The sequence below is a fragment of the Pongo pygmaeus genome, chromosome 5 (assembly GCF_028885625.2).
Source record: "Pongo pygmaeus isolate AG05252 chromosome 5, NHGRI_mPonPyg2-v2.0_pri, whole genome shotgun sequence".
Lineage (NCBI taxonomy): Eukaryota > Metazoa > Chordata > Mammalia > Primates > Hominidae > Pongo > Pongo pygmaeus.
The window spans coordinates 154,953,358-154,975,304 of record NC_072378.2 but is presented as its reverse complement, the minus strand read 5'-3'; the positions used below and the strand labels follow the sequence as shown (position 1 = coordinate 154,975,304).

At 43.0% G+C, this 21,947-nt stretch overlaps 1 protein-coding gene across 4 annotated transcripts in view; it reads left to right on the top strand.

Moving 5' to 3' along the window:
* The window catches only part of CNKSR3 (CNKSR family member 3), a 105,215-nt gene extending 86,299 nt beyond the window's left edge, over window positions 1-18,916 (top strand). For 2 of the 4 annotated variants that reach the window (XM_054490548.2, XM_054490550.2), the window contains exons 8-13: window positions 1,652-1,720; window positions 1,982-2,128; window positions 9,905-10,029; window positions 13,180-13,388; window positions 13,880-13,969; window positions 17,556-18,916. In XM_054490548.2, coding sequence (XP_054346523.1) covers window positions 1,652-1,720; window positions 1,982-2,128; window positions 9,905-10,029; window positions 13,180-13,388; window positions 13,880-13,969; window positions 17,556-17,854 — 939 coding nt within the window. In that variant the 3' untranslated portion in view covers window positions 17,855-18,916. Of the gene's footprint in view, window positions 1-1,651; window positions 1,721-1,981; window positions 2,129-9,904; window positions 10,030-13,179; window positions 13,389-13,879; window positions 13,970-17,084; window positions 17,536-17,555 lie in introns of those variants that run through there. The other 2 variants (XM_054490551.2, XM_054490549.2) reach the window with 2 other exon arrangements.
* Window positions 18,917-21,947: the final 3,031 nt, after the last annotated feature.

The following is a 21,947-nucleotide window of genomic DNA, read 5'->3' as shown; positions in this document are numbered from 1 at the left end:
ATGAGACCTAGATAAAATCAAAGGGAGTATTTCTACAGTTTAGGGCTGCTTGTTAATTTCCCATTGAGCCTGTCACAACAATTTAGAGAAACTTCAGCCAGTGTGTCTTGGGTCTCATTGCTGTCCCTCTCCCCATGTTCAAAGGTGCTATTTTTTGGATATTTGGAAATTGTTTGAAGATTCAGTCAGTAATGTAAGTTAGAAAATTAAATCCTCTATTCTAGATAATGTTTGATTAGAATTTGAAATCCAAGGTTTATCTTTTCTTCTTCTCTTAGTCATATATGAGATACCTTCAACATGAGTTCTAGGTGGCTTATATGAACAAGAACACCACAAAATATTTGACAAATGGATTATATCCCTTTATATATATTTTTTCTTTTTTCCTTTTTTTTTTTTTGAGACGGAGTCTTGCTCTGTTGCCCAGGCTGGAGTGCAGTGGCGCGATCTTGGCTCACTGCAAGCTCTGCCTCCCGGGTTCACACCATTCTCCTGCCTCAGCCTCCTGAGTAGCTGGGACTACAGGCGCCCGCCACCATGCCTGGATAATTTTTTGTATTTTTAGTAGAGACGGGGTTTCACCATGTTAGCCAGGATGGTCTCGATCTCCTGACCTCATGATCCGCCCACCTTGGCCTGCCAAAGTGCTGGGATTACAGGCATGAGGCACTGCGCCCGGCCTATTCCTTTATATATATTTTTGTTGCAGTGATGGTAAATTAATAACCAGGCATTATTTGAAGGAAAAAAGTCTGGATTTTGTTTTGACACTGAAGACTCGTTTTTGAATGTAATCTGAAAATGAAGAGAAAACTAAATTCATTCTTTTTAAAGCAATTTCTGTTGCCACCAACTTTCTATTTTAACAGCATTGCAATAATACGTAAAAGAAGATGGAATGAGTACAACATTTAGTTTTAATAAGGAAATGAGATGACAGAGTTACAAAGATGATTTTCCATGTTGAACAGTTGGTCAGCTTTTATGAGATTAATTTTGATAAGGATATGTGTAAGAATTTTTTAGATGGACGAATAGCTTTTATCAGCCAATCATTTTGACAATATGTCCAGGGTGGGCGCAGTGGTTCGTGCCTGTAATCCCAGCACTTTGGGAGGCCGAGGTGGACAGATCACCTGAGATTGGGGAGTTCGAGACCAGCCTGGCCAACATGGTAAAAACCTCATCTCTACTAAAAAAATTAGCTGGGCGTGGTGGCAGCCACCTGTAATCCCAGCTACTCGGGAGGCTGAGGGGGGAGATCCGCTTGAACCCAGGAAGTGGAGGTTGCAGTGAGCTGAGATCCACCATTGCCCTCCAGCATGGGTGACAGAGTGAGACTCCATCTTAAAAGCAAAACAAAACAAAAGACAGTATGTCTAGTCTCTTCCCAATAGATTAGATGAACCTGGCTGTTCTAACAGACAAATTATCAGTTATAACAGACACTAACAAAATGGATTAACACAGGATTCATGTGTAAGGTCCTATAGACTGTGTAGTCTCAGGGGAATAAAGTGCATTGTTTTATTTTTCCTGAGAAAATGTTATTTCAGTTGCTAATTGTCTACAGAAGAAAGAAGAAATAAAAGCAGAAAGAAATAGAAGGTTTAAAAGAATTAAGGCAGGTTATTTTGTTTCTGTACAGTCTCCTGCAGACAGATCTCAGAAGATTCATGCTGGTGACGAAGTCATTCAAGTTAATCAGCAAACCGTGGTGAGTTTGTTTATTGGGACTCAGTTTTCCTCCTTAGAACTTTTAATTAAGTCTAAAACCATTTTGTTTAAATTTTTAAAATTTGCCACTTATATCCTATTTTTCATTATTTTAGGTTGTGCTAACATGAGCATACTTATGCCTGCCTATTTTGTTTCTGTGTATCTGCTCACAACCCTGACTGCCTTGAGATAAATTCATAGGTTCGGTTTTTTCGTTATTCATGAGCAAGTCCTCCCTCCCCATTTGCTTTCTTTGAAGGTGGGATGGCAGCTGAAAAATCTGGTGAAGAAATTGAGAGAGAATCCCACAGGAGTTGTGTTACTGCTTAAGAAGCGCCCCACCGGGTCTTTCAACTTTACTCCTGCTCCCCTGAAAAACCTACGGTGGAAGCCACCTCTTGTACAGGTATCTGGGATTAACTGTAAACCTCCATCCAACAATGTCGAGTATCTCATTAGTCTCCAAACAAAAAGAGATTAAAATTTGAAGGTGATTGATTGGTTTCAGGAGTTTGTATGTAATTATCCTATAATCCTGCCTATGTGAAAATATAAATTCTAGATCTACATGGAACAGTATAGTAGCCAGTAACCATATATGACTATTTAAAGAATGAGGCTAGGCGTGGTGGCTCACGCCTGTAATGCCAGCACTTTGGGAAGCCGAGGCAGGCAGATCACGAGGTCAGGAGATCGAGACCATCCTGGCTAACACGGTGAAACCCTGTCTCTACTAAAAGTACAAAAAATTAGCCAGGCGTGGTGGCGTGCGCCTGTAGTCCCAGCTGCTGGGGAGGCTGAGGCGGGAGAATGGCGTGAACCCGCGAAGCGGAGCTTGCAGTGAACCCGGGAAGCGGAGCTTGCAGTGAGCCAAGATCGCACCATTGCACTCCAGCCTGGGTGACAGAGTGAGACTCCGTTCTCCAAAAAAAAAAAAAAAAAAAAAGAATGAAATGACGTTAAAAGTTAATCTCTGCAGGATCGCTGGCTACATTTCAGCTGTAGAATATTCACATATGGCTAGTGACTCCCATATCGGACAGTTGGTTATGGATATTTCCATCATTGCAGAAAGTTCCTTCTAGTCCTTCTCCTCTCTCATTTCAAACACATACCTACATAACTGTATATAGTTTGAACACTAATCCTGGAGGGACCACATGGGGTTTAGTCTTCAGCAGTGCTTTACCAAGGCAGGGTTGGGGGTGGTGAGTGCAGCCCACCCCATGGGGACAGTATCACACCATTATTTAGACATTATGTAGTATTGCCAATCTGTGCTGGTAATAGAAGACAAACTAAGTGAGTTTTATTTAAATTCTTTTCAAACGATATACCCTCTTATTGCTGACACCTGGGTGGATCACACTCACTGGTCACACTCCTTGTAATGCCATTGGTCCTTAGTGTTTATTTCATAAACCAAGAATGAAAAGCAATAACCTTATAATGCCCTTTTATAAGATTGAGATTATGGTTTATTTGTAACTATTTTTGATGTTATTGTATGTCTTCCCATGGAAGAACAGTAGTCTTAAACCATCAATTTTGAAACTTTGTGAGACAAGGTACTGGAACATTATAGGTGTCACAGAGGAGAGGTTAAAAATAAATAACTCAGAGGCCGAGTGTGGTGGCTCACGCCTGTAATCCCAGCATCTTGGAAAGCTGAGGTGGGCGGATCACTTGAGGTTAGCAGTTCGAGACCAGCCTGGCCAACATGGCAAAAACCCTACTAAAAATACAAAAAGTAGTTGAGCGTGGTGGCCTGCGCCTGTAATCCCAGCTACTCGGGAGGCTGAGGCAGAAGAGTTGCTTGAACCCAGGAGGCAGAGGTTTCAGGGAGCCGAGATCGCGCCACTGCACTTCAGCCTGGGTGACAGAGTGAGATCCTGTCTCTAAACAAAAACAAAAACCAACCAACAAACAAAAACTCACAGTAACAAAGGTAGGGCAAGAGGGAAACATAATTACAATCAGTTTATCAATAATAACAGAACATATTTTAAAATTCACTTTTTAATTGACAGATACAAATTGTATATATTTGTATTGTACAACACAATGTTTCAAAATATGTTTACATTTTGGAATGGCTAAATCAAGCTCATTAATACGTTTATTACCTCACACATTTATTTGTGGCAAGAACACTGAAAATCTACAAGTGTTATAGCAACTTAGCAGTTTTCTAGCATGCAATGCATTTTTATTAACTATAGTTACCATGCTATACGATAGATCTCTTGAGCTTATTCTTCCTGGCTAACTGAAATTTTGTACCCTTTGACCAGGATTCCCCATTCTCCCTCCTTCTAACCTCTGGCAGCCACCATTCTACTCTCTGCTTCTGCTTCTAAGAGTTCGATTTTTTTTTCTTTTTTTTAGATTCCACATAAAAGTGAGATCATGTGGTATTTGTCTATATGTGCCTGGCTTATTTCACTTAACACAGTGTCCTCCAGGTTCATCCCTCTTGTCACACATGATAGGATTTCCTTCTTTTCTTCTTCTTTTTTGTTTTGTTTTGTTTTGAGACGGAGTTTCACTCTTGTTGCCCAGGCTGGAGTGCAGTGCCGTGATCTCGGCTCACTGTAACCTCCACCTCCCGGGTTCAAGCGATTCTCCTGTTTCAGTCTCCTCTGAGTAGCTGAAATTACAAGTGCCTGCCACTACACCCGGCTAATTTTTGTATTTTTAGTAGAGACAGAGTTTCACCGTGTTGGCCAGGCTGGTCTCAAACTCCTGACCTCAGGTGTTCCACCCGCCTTAGCCTCCCAAAGTGCTAGGATTACAGGTGTGAGCCACCACGCCCAGCCAGGATTTCCTTCTTTTTTAAGGGTGAGTAGCATTCCCTTGTGTATATACACCACATTTTCCTTCTCCATTCATCTATTGGTGGCTGGGCTGTTTTGAAAAATGCTGCAGTGAACAGGAGGGTGCAGATATCTCCTCAGCATATACTGATTTCATTTCCTTTAGACGTGTATCCAGTAGTGAGGCTGCTTTTTAATTTTTCAGGAAACCTCCATAGTGTTTTCCATAATGGCTCCGCTAATTTACATTCCCACCAGCTGTGTGCTAGGATTTCTACATCTCCACATCCTTATCACCACTTACCTTTTGTGTTTCGATAGTAGCCATTCCAACACGTACCAGCTGTCATCTCACTGTGGCTTTGATTTGCATTTCCCTGATGATCAGTGACACTGAACATTTTTTCATATCTCTGTTGGCCATTTGTATATCTCCTTTTGAGAAATGTCTATTCGGGGCTGGCTGCAGGGGCTCATGCCTGTAATCGTAGCGCTTTGAGAGTCCAAGGCAGGAGGATCGTTTGAGCCCAGGAGTTCAAGACCAGCCAGGGCAACAAAGCAAGATCCTGTCTCTACAACAATTTTTATTTTTTAACACCAACTAGCTGGGTGTGGTGGCACATACCTCTAGTCCCAGCTACTTGAGAGGCTGAGGTGGGGGGATTGCTTGAGACTGGGAGGCTGCCGTGAGTCTTGATTGTACCACCGCATCCACCCTGAGTGACAGAATGAGACCCTGTCTCCACAAAAAAAAAAAAAGCAAGAGAGTAATGTCAATTCAGGTCCTTTACCCATTTTTAAATCAGGTTCTTTGTGTTATTTTTTGCTGTTGAGTTCTTTGAGTTCCTTATATACTTTGGATATTAACCCCTTATCTGATGTATGGTTTGCAGATACTTTCTAGGTTGACTCTTTGCCTTGTGGATTATTTCCTTTGCTATGCAGAAGCTTTTTAATTTGATGTAATCCCACTTGTCTGTTTTTGCTTTTGTTGCCTGTGCCTTTGCAGTCAGAGCCAAAAAATCATTGTCCATAACTGAGCCTATTGATTATACTCCAGCTGTTTCTGTTTGCATTGGTTAGTGTAAAATTTAAACTTGCTTAGATTTTTTTAGATTTCTCAGAATATGATACTTAACATTACAGAGGTGCTAATTCCTCGTAGGTGATTGATGGAGTGCCTGTCAAATGCTTGATCTGCCCGCTAATTTTTGCATAAGATAAATGTTGGATTCTGAAGGAGAGAGAGGTGTGGACTGTGAGGTGGGAGCCTGGGAGGGTAGGTGAGATTTGCATTGGCGGATGGGAGCGTGTATCATAGAGGAGATTAATGCTATTCTTCAAACACACTCGCCCGCAAAACATAGATAGACCACCATCAGGGAAGGGCGGTGTCTTAGATAAGGTTTCCTAGAGCAGCGTCTTAGGTGCACATCCTTGTGAGAGCAATTTTGCGGGTATGTGCTCCAAGTAAAACTGGTAAGGGAGAGAGAAAGGCAGAATGATGACGGGGAAGCAGCAAGGATGCCTCTCAGGTGCAGCGTAGCCTTGACCTACTATGCAGGATGAAGCATCCTGGTGGAGCCACACAGCTCTGGGTTCTGATGGCCCTGCTCGGGTGAGGCAGCTCTGTCAGCTGAGGGCCGTTCTTCCGAGAAGGGGCAGCTATGCGCTTTAGCAGCTGACTTTCCCAGCAGCCGGGGGTGGTAGTGGCGGTAGTGAGACTCTAGGTGGGCTCCAGAGCTTCTACCAGAAGAAATGAGTAGCTCAGACTCTGTGGAGCTGAGGGTGGGAGATAAAGTTGGACTGGTTGCATGAGACTATAGTGGCAGCTATGGAGTGCCAGGCTGGGGAGTATGGGCTTTCTCCCACAGGTGACAGGTTGACAGCTGCTTTCACATTAATACTTCTATTACTCTGCTGGGGCTGCCGTACGGGGTGGTAGAAGTTCAAAGTCATGGTGTCAGTGGAGTTGGCTTCATTCTGAGGACCCTCTCCTTGGTGTGCAAATGGTAGTCTTTTTCCTCTGTCCTCGTGTGGTCTTCCCTCCGTATGTGTCTGTGTCTTAATCTTATGGGACACCAGTCATGTCAGATTGAGCCCACCTTAATGACCTCCATTTTAACTTAACCGCCTCTTTAAAGACCCTGTCTCCAAATACAGTCACATTCTGGGTACTAGGGGTGAGAATTTGAACATAGGAATTTTAGGGGACACAGTTCAGCCCATAATAACATCTAAACATAAGAACCACCAGAAGGGAGGCTGCTGTATAAGGGTAGATACAGGGCGATGTGGTCCTGAGCAAGGCTGGTGACGGGTGATTCAGTGAAAGAAAGACTAAGAATGCTGGAGGCCACTGGGAAGCACATCAGAAGGGCTCAGGAAGCAGCACAGCCTAGTGGTTATGATTGTGGCCTCTGAGTTGAACCACTTGAGTTCAGATCCCAGCTCCCCCACTTACTAGCTGTTGTGGGACCCTTAGTCAAGGTATGCAATCTTTCCAAGCCATGCTCTTCTCTTTAATAGCGTTGACTATTCGAAAATGTTTTGGGGTAAGGGTGAGAAAGGCCAGCAAGGCTAGGGAGAAGCAAGTGTCCAATGTGACAGGGAACCTGCGTGGTGACAAAAATCGGAAAGTCAGAAAAGAGGCCATTTGGAAGGAAGAGATGTTAGGTATTTTGAGCATAATTGAGTTTGAGGCAATAGAGGAAAACTCACATGGTTATGTTCAGAACATGAGTGAAAATAATTTTTAAGTTCAGGCTAGCGTTGGTCCCTTGACTTCTGGAAATTCACTTAAGAAGGGGCACTGCGATGTTCTCTGGTTTTGCCTACTTTCCTGCCAAGTCCCACTAACTGCAGTTTGGGGAAGAGGTGCTGGTGAGAGACAGAGACTCCTAATTTTGCTTGTGATGCAGGGACATAATTACCATCAAAATGCAGACACCATTTTATAGCTTAGCTACCAAGTGTTCTTGTGATGTGCCCAGGATATTTTCAGAATATAAACTCTGGTAGACAAGTACTCTGTAGACTCAGCCCCCAGCCCTGGGGGTTTCTCTGTGTTCCATTCTTCATTATTCTTTGTGCCTGGGCACCCACCCTTCCCAGAAGAGAGCTCTAAGTTGTTCAACATCATTACTGTTGTCCTGTCATAGAAAAGGCATTCACCACTCTGTTTTGATGCCACACTCCTGGTAAATGAGAGTTACTGATACAGAAGTAATTATCAATGTGTGTGTTTTCAGGGAGCATCAATTTTGTGGAAATGTTCTAGTTTACTTTTGCTTCTAAGATTTGGAGAATCTGTATCCTGGCCTCATGTTTTCAGATACGGTCCAAAATTGACATGTTGAGATGTCAATCAATTACAAATTGAGTAGAATTGATAGATTATGTATTAATGGCCACGGTTTAACATATGGGGGTTCTACTCTGGAAGACTGAAAGCTCAGTCCCTGCCCCTGTGACTTGGTATCTCTCCTGAAAATGAGCTGTCCTCTGTGAATCTCCTGACGGCCGTGTCTAGCTCCGTCACACTGGCTAGTCAGTCCTTTCAATCCTTAGAATCAGGTCACAGTTTCACTTCAGAGATCTCTTCCATTACAACCAGGCTGGATAGGGTTGAAGGGTAGCTTTTTGTTTTTGTTTTTTGTTTTTTTTTTGGTAGAGACGGGGCTTCATTATTTTCTCTAGGCTGATCTTGAACTCTCGAGCTCAAGTGATCTACCTGCCTCAGCCTTCCAAAGTGCTGGGATTATTACAGGTGTGTGCCCACATGCTGGGCCTAAGGGTACCTTTTTATGTCTGTCCAGGGCTTGGCACAGTCTCACTGGCCTTCACCAAATATTTCCCTGCTTTGACGCCAAGATTTCCTTGCCATTCTTTACCAACCAGAAAAATCATTGTTGTCATTGTTAGATTGTAGAAAGGTAAGATTGAATTTCTCACATGAGATATTAAAAACCATGTCCTTTGAGACCAGTATCATAGTTCAAATTCAGCCATGTGGATTTGAAATTAAGATTAACTCGTATATATGAATGCATATATGTATAAATACTACTAAAATAAACGGTATAAGGTTGTGTATTTTCTATGGGAAAGCAGTGTCCTAAGTTGTTCACATGTGTTATCTTACTTAATTCTCACAGCCACCCTATGTTGGTACTATTCTTGTCCCTATTTATTCTCATTTTATAGATGGGGCACAGAGACATTGTGTGACTTGCTCAACAATAAACAGCTAATAAGGGCTGAGCGTGAGCGTGGTGGCTCACACCTGTAATCCCAGCACTTTGGGAGGCTGAGGTGGGCGGATCACCTGTGGTCAGGAGTTTGAGACCAGCCTGGCCAACATGGCAAAACGCCATCTCTACTAAAAATACAAAAATTAGCTGGGTGTGGTGGCAAGCACCTGTAATCCCAGCTACTTGGGAGGCTGAGGTAGGAGAATCACTTGAACCCAGGAGGCACAGGTTGCAGTGAGCCGAGATGGCGCCACTGTGCTCCAGCCTGGGAGACACAGTGAGACTCCATCTTAAAAAAAAAAAAAAAAAAAAAGCAGCTAGTAAGTTTAGCCAGGATCACATCCAGAGTTCCAAGCAATACTCCTAGTCAATAGTAGCACTGCTACTGATTGCTTTTTCTTTTCTTTTCTTTCTTGTTTTTTTTTTTTTTTTTTTTTTTTGAGACAGAGTCTCGCTCTATTACCCAGGCTGGAGTGCAGTGGTACACTCTTCGTTCACTGCAACTTCTGCCTCCTGGGCTCAAGCAATCCTCCCATCTCATCATCCCAAGTAGCTGGAACTACAGGCGTGTGCCACCACGCCTGGCTAATTTTTATATTTTTTTGTAGGGACTGGCTTTTGCCATGTTGCCCAGGCTGGTCTCGAAGTCCCGAGCTCAAGCAATCCATTGTCCACCTTGGCCTCCCAAAGTGCTGGGATAACAGGCATGAACCACTGTGCCCAGCCTTGCTAGTAATTTTCATGAACTAACTCATCTAATTCTCACTGCAGCTCTATGCAAGCGATATTATCTGTATCACTCCTTTACAGAGGAGGAAAGGGAAGCCACAGATGTTTAAGTGATTTGCTCAGAGCTAGAGTCATAACCCTGGCACCTGGCTCCTAAGCCTCTGCTTCTTGCCACTATACATCGTCTTTCAAATCCCTCAGCTCATTCTAAGGTTTCAAAGAAGAATGTAAGTTAAATATTGCGAATATCTGTAAACACATGAATGACCTCAGCCCCTGTTCAGACACGGGGTTGGTGTTGGTTTGGGGGAGGGGAAATGAACACCAAGAATCATCCGTGAATTGATCTGCACTCTTTGCATTGCTGTGTTACTCCTGTTTCAGACCTCACCTCCACCCACGACAACCCAGTCCCCTGAAAGCACTATGGATACCTCACTGAAGAAGGAGAAGTCAGCCATCCTGGATCTTTATATTCCTCCTCCGCCAGCTGTTCCCTACTCTCCCCGGTATGTTGCTGTCCATTGTCATGGTATGCTTGTCTCCTGTTGGTGTCATTTGTAAATGGTGGTGTGAAAAGAGGATCTTGAGAGAGGAAGTTGCTGAACCACAGTGTGACAGGGCTGAATCTTGAACTGCCGTTAAAAGTACGATCAGCCTTATTTTATAGGAGTGTAGGGACAGATCTAGGTTCTGTGGGACTTGAAGCTATACAGTTTAGTGGGGAGGGCCCTTCTGAGAAAAGAATGTGGCAGTATTGGCCGGATGTGGTGGCTCACACCTGTAATTCCAGCACTTTGGGTGGCTGAGGCGGGCAGATCACTTGAGCTCAGGAGTTCAAGACCAGCCTGGGCAACATGGTAAAACCTCATCTCTACAAAAAAATACAAAAATTAGCCGAGTGTGGTGGCAGATACCTGTAGTCCCAGCTACTAAGGAGGTTGAGGCAGGAAAATCGCTTGAGTCTAGGAAGTGGAGGTTGCAGTGAGCAGAGTTTGTGCCATTGCAATCCAGCCTGGGTGACAGAGCGAGACCCTGTCTCAAAAAAGAAACAAAGAAAAGGAAATAGCAATACCTTACTTTTGAAAAATGAATGAAAACGTGCTCTCCTGGGGCCTTGGAAGGGTCTGTTGGGGGCCCTGCAGGTTAAGTTTCATTAACTCCGTGGTAAACTCATCTTGAGGGGGTAGATAATAAGTATTTCTGTGAGATTAATGAGAGTTGCAGCTTGATTTTGCTGAGAAAGATGTGTTCTTCATAGAACTTGAAAAAAAACCTATGTGGCCAGGTATGGTGTCTCACGCCAATATTTCCAGCACTTTGGAAGGCCAGTTCGGAGGATTGCTTGAGCCCAGAAGTTCAAGACCAGCCTGGGGAATATAGTGAGGCCCCATCTCTACAAAAAATTTAAAAAATTAGCTGGGTGTGGTTGTGTGCACCCTAGCTACTCAGGTGTGGTCCTAGCTACTCAGGAGGCTGAGGTGGTAGGCTCACTGGAGCCCAGGAGGTCGAGGCTGCAGTACAATACACCGTGATTATACCGCTGCACTCCAGCCTGGACAACAGAGTGAGACCTAGTCTCAAAAACAAAAAAACAAAAAACAAAAAAACCCAAACCCATGTGAGTGTAGGTATGAACATTTCATATTTGTGTGTGTGTGTGTGTGTGTGTGTGTGTGTGTGTGGTGTGTACCATAAATTCTTAAAAAGATAGTTGCTTTCTTCATGGCTAATTTAAATACTGTGTGGTATGATGAGGGTGGTATATAGAGTGTACAGGATGATTTAGGTGTGATCTAGGCTTATTTTTATCAACTCACATATTTATATATGTTGATAAAACTAGACAATCTGGCTCATTTATTCACATATCTTTCCCGAGTATTGGGTCTGGGTTACCATCTGACACAAAACAGACTTGGTCCTTGACCCTACAGAACTGCCAGGGTCTTATTCAACAATTCAAGCATATATTGAGAAATATATGATTAGGCTACAATATTTCATAAAGTTCAGGCTGGATTTTATTACAGTGACATTTTACTTTATATCAGAATTTTTTGTTTGTTGGTTTTCATTTGAAGCTGAGGTATTTGCTTCATTGTATTTATTCTGTATTGGGTGCAGCGATTCAACATTGTTTTCCATTTCCTTGAGTCTTGGCTTACTCAGAACTTATTATAGCGTGTAGAGAATGTACCTCAGGTGATCGGGGCATTCTGGCTCGTGGGATCTTAAGTGTGTTTAAAGTTACAGGTAGTCTTTGCCTCTGCATATAGAGAGCATGACATTCCACTACTAATGTGTGGATTGTTCTATCAGAAACTGGAGGAAGGCGCCCTCCCTTGATCCAGAATATTCTTGTCTGGGTTCCTGGCGTAGTGGCAAGAAAAGGGGTGCTGTGTACATAGTGAGAGATAAAGGAACCTGGGGCTAGAAGGAGAACTGGATTAAACTGCTTGGGAAGATGCTTTTGAGAGTGCACACACACCACTCATGAAGGATTTTCTGAGGAATGAAAAATGCAAATGGATTACCGAGAAGCAAGTCATGAGTCATGAAAGCTTTGTGAATGGGGAGTTATATGCCCGGTTTAAAGGTATGGAAGGAGATACATTTGTGGGTGGGAGGGGTAGGTAGGTGCCATCCCACTTGGGAATACCACACACAGACATGGCTGATTAGTAGATTGCTTTGGGACTCAGTTGATTCTGTATATTGTCTAGCAGTTTTTGTCCTGATTTGCCTAATGGAATTTACCAAGTGCAAAAAAACTAAGCAGCTGGTAACTTGGACTCAAATTAATCCTACACTTTAATTAGAATGGAATCGGTGATCCAACTTTTGCTGGTTTTTGTAGTATTTGGTTCAGAAAAGAATCACCCTCCATTGGTTACTATAAAGGTTCCTTTGTATCTTTTGACATGGTTTTCAAATCTAACAACTTCATTATACATCAAGTCTTTTTTGCTGGATTTTGGCAAAGATCCGACTCTTGGCATGAGCAACATGGTTCACTAGAGCATACCTTAACGTGTGATTGCTGTAGTAAATAGGATATTCAGCTACACACAGAAGCACAGGAAAACTAGAGCTGTCTTTTCAAAGGTATATTTGTTTGGATATAAAAAAAAGAAACCCTGCATTTACTCTTCTTTTTTTTTTTTTGAGATGGAGTCTCACTCCATTGCCCAGGCTAGAGTGCAGTGGCATGATCTCAGCTCACTGTAACCTCCGCCTCCTGGGTTCAAGCAATTCTCCTGTCTCGGCCTCCCAAGTAGCTCCTGCCACCACACCTGGCTAATTTTTGTATTTTTAGTAGAGATGGGGTTTCACCTTGTTTGTCAGGCTGGTCTTGAACTCCTGACCTCAGGTGATCCACCTGCCTTGGCCTCTCAAAGTGCTGGGATTACAGGCGGGAGCCGCTGTGTCTGGCCTGCATTTATTCTTATTTCATCACATCATGGTATTTTGCTTATTTAATAGGATCTGTATGTATTTGAGCGGCAACTGGGGTTGACAAAAGGAACGCTTTTCCTCCAGTGGAAAAGGAGAATTTAAATTATCTTCTGTGTGCCGGAGGTAGCAGCACTGCTGGAATTCTTCAGTATGAGAACATCTTTGTAAACAACTTAATTATTGTCCATATTATCTTCCAGGGATGAGAACGGCAGTTTTGTTTATGGAGGGTCCAGTAAGTGCAAACAACCATTGCCTGGTCCTAAGGGTTCAGAGTCCCCGAATTCCTTCTTGGACCAGGAAAGCCGGAGACGAAGATTTACCATTGCCGACTCGGATCAGTTGCCTGGGTACTCGGTGGAAACCAACATTCTGCCCACAAAAATGAGAGAGAAAACACCATCTTATGGTAAGTTTCGAGTGTTTGTTTTGTTCTGCTGTCAGCCTTGACTTCTCCTCCCCGCCCCCTGCCTTAGTTGGAACTGTTGGATGAATTTGGCAGACTTTAAGAGTAATCTGAGGCAAACATAAACCTCAATGAAATTCTAAGTATGAGACCTTTATTCATCTCTCTCAAGCGGATCCTTGTTGAGTCATTACTCTGCCTGGCATCAAAGCCCAACTGGGTGAGATCATGTTACAGTTTTAACTTTCAGTGCCTGGGTTTTAGCTTTGGAGTTTCTTTGCTCTGTAGACTCATAGGCTCAAATTTAATGTGCCTCTATCTTGGTTGCCTGCTATGGAAATACAGTGCTTTAAAATACTTTTAATTTAAAATTTGTTATAGCTGCTGTCGAAGTGGGTGCGATATTGTGAGGTCTAAGTTATAAATAAAGGGAAGGATTCACTAAAGTTCCAGAACTCATCAAACTTGTCACCTTCTTTCTCGTCCCTCTGAAGGCAAGCCGCGGCCTTTGTCCATGCCTGCTGATGGGAACTGGATGGGGATTGTGGACCCTTTTGCCAGACCTCGAGGTCATGGCAGGAAAGGTACGTTTAATCCAAGCAAACCAAGGAACAGCAAATGGGGAGTGAACAGACCCAGGCCCTGGTTTCACCTCTATTTCTAAATGTGTTATAGTAAGTAGACTGAGTACTTGGCCTTTCTGAGTCCTGTTTTCTCATCTATAAAATTAGGACTGCTGAAGATCTTTAAGATCCTACTTATTTCTAGAATGGCAAAATTACATAATCCTAGTTAGTGATTGTAAATATCCTAATTAGCATTGAGTGCTGTAAAAAGGCTGTAGACTTCAATGATCTAATTTTTATGTATTCATTTATTTTTTAGAGACAGGGCCTTGCTCTGTTACACAGGCTGGAGTGCAGTGGCATGATCATACCTCACTACAGCCTTGAGCTCCTGGACTCAAGTGATCCTCCCGCCTCAGCCTCATGAGTAGCAGGGACTACAGGTGCACGCCACCACAGCTGGCTAATTTTTTTTTTTTTTTGGTAGAGACGGGGTCTCAATATGTTGTCCAGGCTGGTCTCAAACTCCTAGCTGTAAGTGGTCTTCCTGCCTCAGCCTCCCAAAGTGCTGGAATTACAGGGATGTGCCACCATACCCAGCCAATAGTCTAATTTTTAAATAAATATAAATAAATTATTCATTAAACAATCTTTTTCAAAATTTATTTTTAAAAATTGAGATGGGGTCTTACTATGTTGCCCAGGCTGGCCTTGAACTCCTGGGTTCAAGTGATCCTCCCACTTCAGCTTCCTGAATAGCTGGTGTTACAGACATGTGCCACCATGCCCAGCTTTCATTAAACAATCTTATTCTAAATTTTGTTACTTTTATTTTTGGAGTCTGTTTGATTTCTGATGAACAAACATGGATTTTTTTTCTTCCAAGTCCTTCTTATGTTAGAAGGCAATTACTATTTGAAAAGAAATTTGTGTTTAATTCACCCTGTAATCAAAGTCACTGGTTATTATACTGGTCTTGAGTGAAATGTTTTAAAACATTCTCATTTTATTGCCAGATTGCATTTGATTGTCATCATTGGCAGAACATTAGAACATTGTTTTTGCAGTTGTTGAAACAAAGGGCAGTTGAAAAGTTAAAGTACAATAGGCTTTAGATAGTAAAAGGAAGAAGAAAAAATTCTGGAGGCCTAACCTTCCAAAGGGATTGATTGACCCCTGACCCTTTCTAGGGACTTGGTAAAGTTTGTCACCTAAGTACCCATATCACCTGTATTATGCTAAAGTGAAAAAGGGAAAGATGCCTAGGTACCTACCATTCAGGATCCCCTTAGTTAATGCGTGAGTATCCATGGAGCAGTCAGCAGGTGGCAGGGCTGTCCTTTGTTTAGATTTAGACACGTTAACATCTTCCTTGCCGTTCTTCTGAGCCTGGGTTGAGCCTTTTATTTATTTTATACACGGAGAGATGAAGTGTCAGGGTTATGGGATGTGAAATTGGGAAATGGAAAAATACTTGTTCCCTCCACTCCTCCTTCCGTATTTTTCTTGCATGATTGTTTTGGAATAAAGTTATCCATCTACACACAGCCACTTAAAAAAAATAACAGTTTTATTGAGATATAACTCATTGCATGAAATTCAGCTTTTTAAAATATACAATCAGGTGGGTTTTAGTATATTCACAGAGTTGTACACCAGTTGCTACTATTCCAGAACATTTTTGTCACTCCAAAAAGAAAGCTTGTGCCTTTTAGCAGTCACTCCCAAGTCCGTCCTTCCTCAGCCCCTGACAGGCACTCATCTACTTTGTGGATTTGCCTGTTCCGGACATTTCATATAAATAGACTTATACAACATGTGGCTTTTTGACAATGGGCACTTTTTCGATGTGACTGTTCCACTTTCATTACAAAAGCAAAGCAAGTACATTGAAAAACGTGGAAGGCATGGGAAAATAAAACTCAGCTGGAATCTGTTTTTCCGACCTAAGAAATAATCACTGTGAATGTTTTGTGTGATTTCCAGTTGTTCCTGTATTTATATTTATATACTTAGAAAAATGTGCAAAATGGGAGAAGTTGGCCAGGCGCGGTGGCTCACACCTGTAATCCCAGCACTTTGGGAGGCCAAGGCAGGCGGATCACGAGGTCAGCAGTTCAAGACCAGCCTGGCCAACGTGGTGAAACCCCATCTCTACTAAAAATACAAAAATTGGCCAGGTGTGGTGGTGGGCGCCTGTAATCTCAGCTATTTGGGAGGCTGAGACAGGAGAATCGCTTGAACCTGGGAGGCAGAGGTTTCAGTGAGCCCAGACTGCACCATTGTACTCCAGCCTGGGCAACAGAGCGAGACTCCATCTCAAAAAAAAGGGAGAAGTAAATATTCAGTAATACTATGTAAAAGTGAATATTATCTACACCATATTTGAAAAGAATGTAGCCGTATTAGTATGCCATCTTATGGCTCTAGTGCCTGTTTATTCAACATGCCACTCTTGGAAATTTAGGTTGTTTTTTTTTTTTTTCAAATTCTAAATGTTTCAGTAGATTAGGTGTGGTGGCTCATGCCTATAATCCCAACACTTTGGGATGCTGAGGCAGGTGGATTGCTTGATCTCAGGATTTCGAGACTGGCTGGGTGTGGTTGTGCGCACCTATAGTCCCAGCTACTTGGGAGGCTGAGGTGGGAGGATCGCTTGAGCCTGGGAGATGGAGGCTGCAACTAGCTGAGATGGCACCACTGCACTCCAGCCTGAATGACAGTGAGACCCTGTCTCAAAAAATAAAAATAAGCATAAAAATAAATGTTTCAGTAAGCATCCATGTCCATAGATCTTTGCACATTTTGGGGTGTAGAATTTCTGCTTCACAAGGATGCTACATGTTACCAAAGTGTCCTGTATTTTAAGTTTCTATTCAGTTTCTCAACATTCCACCCCCATCCCAGGGGGTCTGCTGGCAGTTAGGGCAGGATCACTCTTCTCCTTGTTCAGGAATGTCCCTGAATGCCTGACTTTAATGCCCTGCATTAAGCAATGCATAAACAGTTCTTGTTGAGCCATCGCAGGGCACTACAGTCTCTGATCCCCACCCACTAAAGGAGACCCATGTGTTACCTCTCAGGCCCCAAAGCAGCCTAAAATATGAGGGACCTTTCCCATTTCTGCTTCCAGAGCACCCATTGGTGGGCCCAGCCACAGGTGGGACCTTGTGGCCAATCCAGGGAGGAGAGCAGTAAAGGTATGGTGCCCACATTCAGGGTGGTGGCAGAAGTCTGGGCAGGCCGAGGGCCCTCCAAAGAGCACTGTGCAGAGGGGATTGTGATTTTTTTTTTTTTTTTTGGAGGGGACAGAGTCTCGCTCTGTCGCCAGGCTGGAGGGCGGTGGCGCGATCTTGGCTCACTGTAACCTCCGCCTCTCAGGTTCAAATGATTCTCTGAGTAGCTGGGACTGCAGGCGCCCGCCACCACGCCAGCTAATTTTTGTATTTTCAGTAGAGACAGGGTTTCACCACATTGGCCAGGATGGTCCAGATCTCTTGACCTCGTGATCCACCCACCTCGACCTCCCAAAGTGCAGAGATTACAGGTGTGAGCCACCACGCCCGGCTGGGATTGTGACTTAATGGACTTTGTCTGGAAACAGGGGAGGATGCCCTTTGCCGGTATTTCAGTAACGAGCGGATTCCTCCGATCATCGAAGAGAGCTCCTCTCCCCCATACCGGTTCTCCAGACCCACGACCGAGCGGCATCTGGTCCGGGGTGCGGACTACATCCGAGGAAGCAGGTGCTACATCAACTCAGATCTCCACAGCAGCGCCACGATTCCATTCCAGGAAGAAGGGACCAAAAAGAAATCTGGCTCCTCAGCTGCGAAGTCCTCATCCACAGAACCGTCCCTCCTGGTCAGCTGGTTTACGCGCCTCAAACTGTTGACTCACTGAGAGGGACCCTGCTCAGGCCACCTGCCTGGCTCCTGCCCCAAGTGCCTTGCTTTTGCAGTGGACAGCCTCTTCTCGTTTCAGCCTCAGTATTATGTAGGGACCTTACGCAATTTTTTTTTTTTTTTTTTTTTTGAAAAGTTATCTACTGCCCTTCTTGGAAGTTTGCAGGATTGGATGGGAACAAATTCAGAGGATCTTAGGTGCTGGCTTGTGGAGACAAAAGGAGGGAAATGGGTAGAGCCTGTTTGTCTTGCTTTTCCAGAGACAGAATGTAAAGACACGCACTAGAAATCACAGTCCTGGCCAGAGACGTTATGGTCACTGTGAGGGACTGGTGGCATTATTCCTTTTTGAGGGGCTGGGGGAGCTAAAGTTGGTGGCTATTTTCACACAGATGTGTTGGTTTGTGGTCCAACTTCTTTATCTGAAAAAGCCAGTGAGAAAACATTTTTGATTTGATTTTTCTAAACTATATACCATATTTTAAGTGTAGCAGCTTTGACTTTGCAATAACATGGCAAGTATCTGATTTCTCCTTTGAGGCAGAGGTTTAAGTGTAGGCCTGTTACACTTGTTTGATACCTTTTCATGACAGTCTCAGTATAAATCAGTTGGTACAGAAACACATGAACACATTTTGATAGGGCTTATTTCACACAAAGAAGTTTATGTTTATTTGTGTGGGTGGTTGTTGTTATATATTATTGTCTTTAAGGGAAAAGAAGCTATAAGATTTGCTGACAGCCAAAGTATCATTTAGAAAAGTGAAGCAACAAGATTTAGGTTAATGAAAGATACATCAGTTTGCATTTTGACCTGTTCAGTGTCTGTCTTCCAGCACGGTGTGTACAGTTCTTCAAAATAGTACTCAGTTTGCTAATTAGAAATATCGTGGAAAGCCTCATGGTCACTAATTTTCAACTAGCATCAGGTATTTTGAAAACGTGTGTCTGGATATTAACTCTTGTTTAAACTGAATGTATGATATTTTGTTAGAATGGAAAAGTACTATCTTTTTAATTTAAGTATTTTAAATATAGTTGTATATTTTTCTTACTCTTAGTCACCTGTAATTGAAATGTTTCTGTTTTGCGTCATACACGAAGCTAGTGAAAAAGAAAGTGCAAGGCATTTTCAGATTAGCAAGTGACTGTCGTGGCTATTGCCAGCAGGGCAATATTGTTAAAAAAAAAATCAAAATAAACTCTCCCAAGCATTTTGGGATTTTATGGATTAGAAATGGAAGAACAGGAGAAGCATATGCAAAGTGAAATTGCACGAGGGGAATTTTCTGAGGTATCTTCCTAGGCAGAGCTGAAATCCCCTACTCCAAAATGCCCTTTCTCATATCACTGGAATCGTTGAGTTTGCTGAACTGTCTGGAATTCAGCCCATGAAAATCACTGGAGTTAGGAAACATCTTCCCTTTAAAATGCCTCTGGTGTGGTTAAAGGAACTAGCAACCACTCATGTATTATTACTGTGACTAAATTCAGTCAGGCTGTTTTTTGTTTGTTTGTTTTTGTTTGTTTTTGAGATGGAGTCTCAATCTGTCACCCAGGCTGGAGTGCAGTGGCGCAATCTCAGCTCACTGCAACCTCCACCTTCCAGGTTCAAGCGATTCTCCTGCCTCAGCCTCCCATGTAGCTGGGATTATAGGTGCCCGCCACCATGCCTGGCTAATTTTTGTATTTTTAGTGGAGACGGGGTTTCACCATGTTGGCCAGGCTGGTCTCAAACTCCCGACCTCAACTGATCTACCGGCCTCAGCCTCCCAAAGTGCTGGGATTACAGGCATGAGCCACCACACCCGGCTCAGTCTGGCTGTTTTCCTCTCCACCTCTAAGACAACTGCCATGAAGATCTGATATTTTGGCCTGGTGCAGTGGCCCATGCCTGTAATTCCAGCACTTTGGGAGGCCAAGGTGGGTGGATCATCGGGGGTCAGGAGTTCAAGACCAGCCTGGCCAACATGGTGAAACCCTGTCTCTACTAAAAATCAGCTTGGCGTGGTGGTGGGGACCTGCAGTCCCAGCTACTCGGGAGGCTGAGGCAGGAGAATCACTTGAACCCTGGAGGTGGAGGTTGTAGTGAGCCAAGATCAGGCCACTGCACTCCAGCCTGGGTGAGAGAAGGAGACTCTATCTCAAAAAAAAAAGAAAAAGAAAAAGATCTGATATTTCATGGAGACCCAAGGGTGTTTGGCAGATGGAGAGAAGAGGCTTGCAGTGTGTGGCCACAGGGTGTTCAGCACACTAGGAGGGTGGGGTGTGGGCTGGGGAGGTCTCATGTGGGGCACTGGTGATGAGGAGGGAGCTGTGTATGAGGGGCGAGCTAGCCCTGCCTGTTTTACTCTTGTCTTGAGCTGGCTTTATGCCCAGGAAGTGGGTGGCAACATCTCCTCTTACTCCCCAGATTGTGGGGAGAACTCTAAGAGCTGTAGTTCCGCTGCATAATGAGTTAAATCACTTTGGAGGCCTTAGCTGGCTGGTGAGCTCTTTTTCTGTGGGGAAAATGCTACTTGTGAATTGAATAGCCATCCTTTAAATGAATATTCGGCAGTCAGTCTTCATTATGGGCAGTGGCCAACCAGATCGGTGCTTTTCAGCCTTTGTTCCCTGGAGTCCCAGGACCCGAGAGAGAAGTTCCTGGCTCCTCTACCTTCAGACCTTCAGTCACCCTCCACAGCTTCATCTTTCTTTTTATTTGAGGTTTTCTCCTGAATTGTGTTTGAAAAATATATGGCTGCTAAAAAAAAAAAAAAAAAAAAAAAAACCTTTGTAAACCTCTACTATGGACATACATAAATAATAGTTTAATATGGATTTCTTAGAAATTAATGGAAACTGCTTGCCTCAGTAGTAATCCAGGTTTAATTGTGGATGTGTGTTCACATATGAAGTTGCTTGAATGATGCTTTTTGACAAGATTCTTTATTTTTATTTCTTTAAATTTTTTTTTTTTTTTTTTCTGAGACAGATTCTCACTCTTTCGCCCAGGCTAGAGTGCAGTGGTACAATCTCAACTCGCTGCAGCCACTGCCTCACAGGTTCAGGCAATTCTCCTGCCTCAGCCTCCCAAGTAGCTGGGATTACAGGTGCCCGCCACCACACCTGGCTAATTTTTGTATTTTTAGTAGAGATGGAGTTTCACCATGTTGGCCAGGCTGGTCTTGAACTCCTTGACAGGATACTTTAAAAGAGTGATTTTTAAAACTCTACCAGACACAACTCAACACCTACCCCTATTATAATATTTTATAGCATCACTTTTCAGTCTTCAAATGAAAATCATGGATGATAAAGCTTACCTTCACTCATAAAAACATCACTCCATTTACTATTCTGAAATTAAACTAGCAGGTAATATAACCAGCCTCTAAAACATACCCATCAGTGATGTTCTAACTGAAACAGATAAAATATTTTATAATGAAATAATTATTTTCATATGTACATACTCTAGCATGGTTATATTACAAGATGTAATTAAATTACTAAGCAGGGCACATACTTTGTATGTGTGTATATAAATATAAATATATGAAAAATCACCATGAATGTGGTAGTTATCAATTCAAACCGGCTGCATTGGCAGTTCAATACCAGGAACGGGGTTGATGTCAGCAGTATGATTTTCTAAAATGTGGCCAATTCTTGATAAAGTTCTAGGCATACCAAGTCTGTAATGGCTTCACTCATATAGTGCTTGCTGTGCGCCTGGCATTGTTCTAATACCTTTCTAATAAATTTATGAGGTGAGTACTACTGTTAGTCCCGTTTTACATATGAGGGAGTTACCCAGGTTATGTGCTAGTTATGCTGGTTATGTGCTAATAATGGCAGAGCTGGGATTAAAATGAAAGCAGCCTGGCTCTGGCTTTCTTGCTCAGAATCACTCGGTATAGGCTTCCTTCCATTTATAGAATTCTTTCATTGCATTCTTGAAAAATCCAAAGCATATTAAAACTGGGCTGAAAATTCTCTGTGTGTTTACATATAAAATGAAATTAGATCGTAGATTTGTTATTGTAAACTGAGTTTCCATCCATATGAATATTTGGCGGGGCAATTGAAAGTTGCGTTGATGGGTC